The sequence below is a fragment of the Oncorhynchus gorbuscha genome, linkage group LG09 (assembly GCF_021184085.1).
Source record: "Oncorhynchus gorbuscha isolate QuinsamMale2020 ecotype Even-year linkage group LG09, OgorEven_v1.0, whole genome shotgun sequence".
NCBI classification, from domain to species: Eukaryota; Metazoa; Chordata; class Actinopteri; order Salmoniformes; family Salmonidae; genus Oncorhynchus; species Oncorhynchus gorbuscha.
The window spans coordinates 26089975-26095952 of record NC_060181.1 but is presented as its reverse complement, the minus strand read 5'-3'; the positions used below and the strand labels follow the sequence as shown (position 1 = coordinate 26095952).

The 5978-nt window shown below is 43.5% G+C and overlaps 1 protein-coding gene across 1 annotated transcript; it reads left to right on the top strand.

Annotated features, from left to right (window-relative positions):
• Positions 1–412: 412 nt before the first annotated feature.
• On the top strand, positions 413–4364 carry LOC124042744 (iroquois-class homeodomain protein irx-1-like). The gene is made up of 5 exons (XM_046360847.1): positions 413–881; positions 1851–2093; positions 2308–3091; positions 3490–3550; positions 3973–4364. Exons 1-5 carry the CDS (start codon positions 648–650, stop codon positions 4022–4024), a joined length of 1374 nt encoding a protein of 457 aa, XP_046216803.1. The 5' UTR covers positions 413–647; the 3' UTR covers positions 4025–4364.
• The last annotated feature ends 1614 nt before the right edge of the window (positions 4365–5978 follow it).

Genomic DNA, 5978 nt, shown 5'->3' with positions numbered 1-5978 from the left:
TTAGTGGTACTATTGTTGTTATGATTTTTGCTGTTTTGCTGTAGTTTCTTTTCATTGCTTATTTGAGCACCCATTCAAAAATGACAGAACCGTGATTATGAGAACGAGATATCTCTCCATCTCTTACACACACACACACACACACACACACACACACACACACACACACACACACACACACACACACACACACACACACACACACACACACACACACACACACACACACACACACACACACACACACACACACACACACACACACACACACACACACACACACACACACACACACGCAAACGACCCAGCGAACGAACCAATGCACTAATCTCTTGCCCGGGGCAAAGGAGGGGCTTGGTTGTTAAGTAGCCTGCCAATCATCCCGTCAGCTCCACTAGAGAGAGTCCTGCGGGGAGAGAGAAAGGCTTGACTGGGCGCTCAAGTTCTAAACTCATCACTATCACTCGAGCTTGCCGTGCTGTCGGGGAGTGGGACTTTCTGACTGACTGGCTGACTAGTGACTAACCGTGATTTGTGATTTAGACATCCTTATCTTTCTGGGAAAGTGGGAATTCCTCCTATTTTCCTTTCCTCCCATTTGACATAGAAGAGAGACAGAGAGATTTATTGAGGCTTTCTCTCCGGACATGTCTTTCTCGCAGCTGGGGTACTCCCAGTTTCTAAGTGGCTCCCAGGAGGTTTACGGGGGCGACCTGACCGGCTTAGGCCGGGATGGAGCCGCGGATGGCGGCGTAAATCAGGCAGCTACTGCCGCTGCTGTTAGCTCGATGCTGGGGATGTATGGTAACCCGTGGGCGGCTCAGAACTACAGCGCGTTTCTCCCCTACAGCGGTGCAGACCTCGCCCTCATATCTCAAATGGTAGGAGAGATGTTTTCTTGGAATGTAGAATTTAAACTTCGTTCGAAAGTGGTTATTTCTCACGTGTTTATGGAATGTGTAAGATGGTTAAATGTATGCAAGGGAATTGGCTTTATTGGATTGGAAAGGTTAATATTATGGGATAGTAACAGGATAATGATTTTATATTTAGACCTTTATTCAATTGAAGTTCTGTCAACTATCATGTTTTTCGAAACTGAAACGCCTGGTCTTGAAATTAGGACAAAAAATAGTTAATGAAATGGTGTGATTTATTATTCATGGCCCAATACCAAACGTTTACATTTAGGCTAATGCTAGTTGATGAAGAGGCGTTTGCATATTTTCACTGGGTAGTCGAGCCTATTTTTACAAGAAGAGTTACACGAGGCCTGTGGTTGAAATGTTATAGTTATTTAGTCATTTGATTTTGCTTCAGAAATAGTACATTTAGGATAAACAAACAATTAGACATGCGAGACATTATGAAGGCTACATTATTTAGAATATAATCAACCCTCATAATCAATTTGCAATTTGATTAAATTTAAATTTTGATGTATATATTCCTACTGTCAATGTTGTTGAATTATTAAAGCTAATTTGTCAAGTTCGGGGAAGCGATAAAAATATGATATATAAGCTATACCCTATCCGAAATTTGCGATATCGTGCTTGTGTGAAATAGTCAGAAACAAACTCTACATAACTTAGAAATCATAATAGTTTACCCTAATATTGTCGTTGATTATTTTAGGAGATAGCCTATACATTATGAAAGTGTGAAAATAGTACTTTTTCGATTCAGTCATAATACACAGCATACTGTAAACTTATTTTGAACTGGAAAGTCAATAGCTTATATAATACAAGTTTGATTAAAGCAAAATAAAAAATAAAGAATAGGCCTGGAACTAGTACATTTTTGGAGAGACAAACATTTCATAGGATTCCCTCTCTATCCCCCAGAACCCTCAGTACGATCTGAAGGACAGCCCAGGAGCTCACCCGGGAGGTCTGGCTGTCCACGCCAGCGCAGGGTTCTACCCATACGGCCAGTATGGCTATGGCGACCCGAACCGTGCCAAGGCCGCTACGAGGGAGACCACCAGCACTCTGAAGGCCTGGTTGCAGGAACACCAGAAGAACCCGTACCCCACCAAGGGAGAAAAGATCATGCTGGCCATCATCACCAAGATGACACTCACACAGGTATATAGACATAAAGGTCTATGGGGTATAAAAAGGTTTAGGCCAGGACTATTTCCCGTCTACTAGGCCTTATATGATTTGATCGGAAAATAGCCTACTTTGATGGGTTCTGCCAGTTTAAGATAAACTCATTTGAAGAATTGATTAACCTAATTATCAATATTTTTAATAAAGGATCCATAAAGTATATGAATGAATTCCTTCGTCTGTTCAGGTGTCCACATGGTTCGCCAACGCGCGCCGGCGTCTGAAGAAGGAGAACAAGGTGACGTGGGGCCGCAGCGCGGAGGACCGGGATGGACGGATCTTCAGCAGCGACAATGAGGACGAGCCTGAAAAACACGGGAGCGAGGATGAAGAGGAGGAGGAGATCGATTTAGAAAGTATCGACATCGATAAAGTCGAGGAGAACCCAGGAGATCAGAGGGAAGTGGAGGGAGAGGGGAAGCTGGCTGCCAGGGACGCATCGGATTCTGGTAGCTTGGTGAGCCAGAGGACGATGTCTGTCAAGGCCCTCAGAAGTATGGAGGGGTCTATTTCTCTCATTAAAGCTCCTGTTGGTGATTGTAAAAACGCTGTGGATCTTTCCCCCAATGCACCGGTGTGTCAGAGGCCCCCACAGAACAAACCCAAAATCTGGTCTCTGGCTGAGACGGCCACAAGCCCCGATAGTTCCATCAAACCTTCCCCGGCTGTCTCGATTGCTCACCAGGCCACGATCCCCTCCCACCACCCGGCCCTACTCCCGGGTCATGGAATATACACATGCCAGATCGGGAAGCAGCTCCACAACTGGGCCAACGCGGCGTTCCTCAGCGCCAACTCTCTGCTGGGTGTCAGGTCGCTTCTCGGCGCGGCAAACCCATCCGGACACCACATGCCTCTCCATGGCGCGCTGAACCATCAGGACGCACGGTTGACGCAGGCCTCAGGGGCATCGTGCACAGAGGAGGAGAGTGGAGATGAGTCGTTGGAGAGCTTCAGTCCAAAGCGAGATGGCATGTACTGTAGCCTAGGTTTAGGCTTATATATGTTTATGATTATGATTATAGGCTAGTTTTCATCTGCTTGGAAATGAATAACAGTCTCGTGAATTCGGTCCTGTGTTTTGCTTTCGCTTTTCCAATATCCCTTTCCAAATATGGCACACCGTTTTGATCTAACACTCGTTTCAATTCATGTCGTGTATTTATTATGATATTTCTGAAAACTGCAATTGTATCAATTGTATAATCTCCTAACAAACAACAGGCCTACATTCATATCGAACCTGTTACAGTTACATCACTCAAATACTATTGTATTAAAAACAGACTTAGCCTAATTAAAATTTGGCCTACTAAGGATAGCCTATTGATTATTTTACTGATTTTTCTGAATGTTTATTTGTTTACAGATGACGTGAATATTCGCAGGTCTGGCTCGCCGAAGTCTCCCTTCCAGCTGATTACTGACAGGTACGATATTTCAAACCTCACGGTGACATTATGTCATGTGCCATCTATTTTAATCATCCGGTAAATTAACCTTTTAACCCACCGGTAAAAGCGGTTTCACCTGACCGACTGGCCTGTCACAGCTAGAGCTCATAAATCATCTGAAGAGATCTAATCGTCTACTTTAACGGATTTCAACGGCTCACTAGATACCGTTTAATATGGCCATCAGGGTTGAAACCGGCGCCATTGACTTATCATCGTTCACGCAATTTAAATATACCCTCAATTTATTCACGCCCTGACAGTGAATACACATATGTTGAGGGAGGATATGAAATAGGCCTGATAGCAATATAATTATAGGAAATGAATTATTCAATGTCATACTCATTTACATTTTCTGACGTTTGTATTTTATTTTCTCTTCTCTTCATCAAAAGATCTCACCACGGAACGGCGCAGCGGGCCCTCTCGACAATTTCCACAATATGAACAGTGAAGACTTATCATTGGATAATAATCTGGAATACTTATTTAACGAAGAACAATTTATCGAATAGTCTAATATTTTTGTGAGTGAAACGTAATATTTCAACTCGTCAGACTTTGAAACAGTAGGCCTATATGATGCGAGACAAGATTCATAGCCAATAGGCCTGTGTTTTTGATCACACACATTTTCCGTATTGCCATTTATACTCGCAATGTTTTGTCTTTGCTGTGTATTTTTCTTTTCTGTTTTATTTTCTATGAAAAAGTTATCGACGTGTAAATAGTTTGTTTAAAGGATATATTTTTGAGAAATAAACTCAATCGTGGTCATGGACTTTGATTTCTTTGTATCCTCTTCGTTCAGTCGCCTAGGTGACTGTCAACAGTCATCAAATATAATCAAATATATCGTATGAATTCCAACAATGATGATATTCCATAGACCATAGCCAATGTGCAGCATTGAACCTAATGTAACCCAAACCCTCGACTTCAGCTGGCTTTGTTTGTCATGCAGGTAGGTAACCGGTAAGGGATTCTGTGAAAAAACGAGACAACTAAGAAAACTGAATTTCACATGTGATCACATGGTGTTCCAAAAACACGTATTCATGTGATCACGTGTGATCTTATGTGAAGTTAATGTAATAATGTGACAACACGGAAAGCAAAGTTTCATGTGATAACATGAAACTACACATGTAAAAACGGGATCACATGTGAAGTGTTTCAAGAACTCATTTTCACATGATCATGTGATTTTCAACATGTGAAATCATGTGGTTTTTCTGTAAGGGTCCGCATGACATTATTTCTACAATGTGACTGCCTTGGTACTTATACAATTGCAAATGTGGACCTCAGTTTCCTTGGCTGTGCTCTCCACTCTCCCTCCCTGTTTCATCCCGGCTTAACTGTAAAGGCCTATTTCCTTGGCTGTGCTCTCCACTCTCCCTCCCTGTTTCATCCCGGCTTAACTGTAAAGGCCTATTTCCTTGGCTGTGCTCTCCACTCTCCCTCCCTGTTTCATCCCGGCTTAACTGTAAAGGCCTATTTCCCTGTTTCATGGCTTAACTGTGCTCTCCACTCTCCCTCCCTGTTTCATCCCGGCTTAACTGTAAAGGCCTATTATCCCGGCTTAACTGTAAAGGCTGTGCTCTCCACTCTCCCTCCCTGTTTCATCCCGGCTTAACTGTAAAGGCCTATTACCTTGGCTGTGCTCTCCACTCTCCCTCCCTGTTTCATCCCGGCTTAACTGTAAAGGCCTATTTCCTTGGCTGTGCTCTCCACTCTCCCTCCCTGTTTCATCCCGGCTTAGCCCCTTAGAGCCCCACTGATGCAGCCTCTGAAATATGGATCAGAGAAGAGGAAAGGCCATCAGCCAGTATGGGGGCTGTGTGTGTGTCTGTGTCTGTGTCTATGTGTGATATGGGGGTCACTTGATGAAGCCATCGTGACCTCCACAAGCCCGGCGGGGTCTCAACAGCTTAGAGAGTAGCGATAGATAGCTAGATGGAGAGAGAGAGAGAGAGAGAGAGAGAGAGAGAGAGAGAGAGAGAGAGAGAGAGAGAGAGAGAGAGAGAGAGAGAGAGAGAGAGAGAGAGAGAGAGAGAGAGAGAGAGAGAGAGAGAGAGAGAGAGAATGGGGGCTGGAGGGAGAGAGAATGAGAAAGGGAATAAAAGAAGGAGAGAGATACGAACGGATAGAGGGGAGGGGGAGAGATGAAGATATCGAGAGAAGGATGGAGGTAGAGAAAGTGAGACGATTGCTCAGTCTGTGAATTTCACCATAGCTGGACATTGAGAGAGGAGAGGGGGCCAGCATAAGTGTATTCACTAAAAGTGGGGGTCCAATGCAGTCATTTTGATCTCAATATCAAATTATTTCTGGGTAACAATTAAGTAACATACTGATTGTTTTAAATTAAAATTCTCAAAAATAAACATAAATAGCT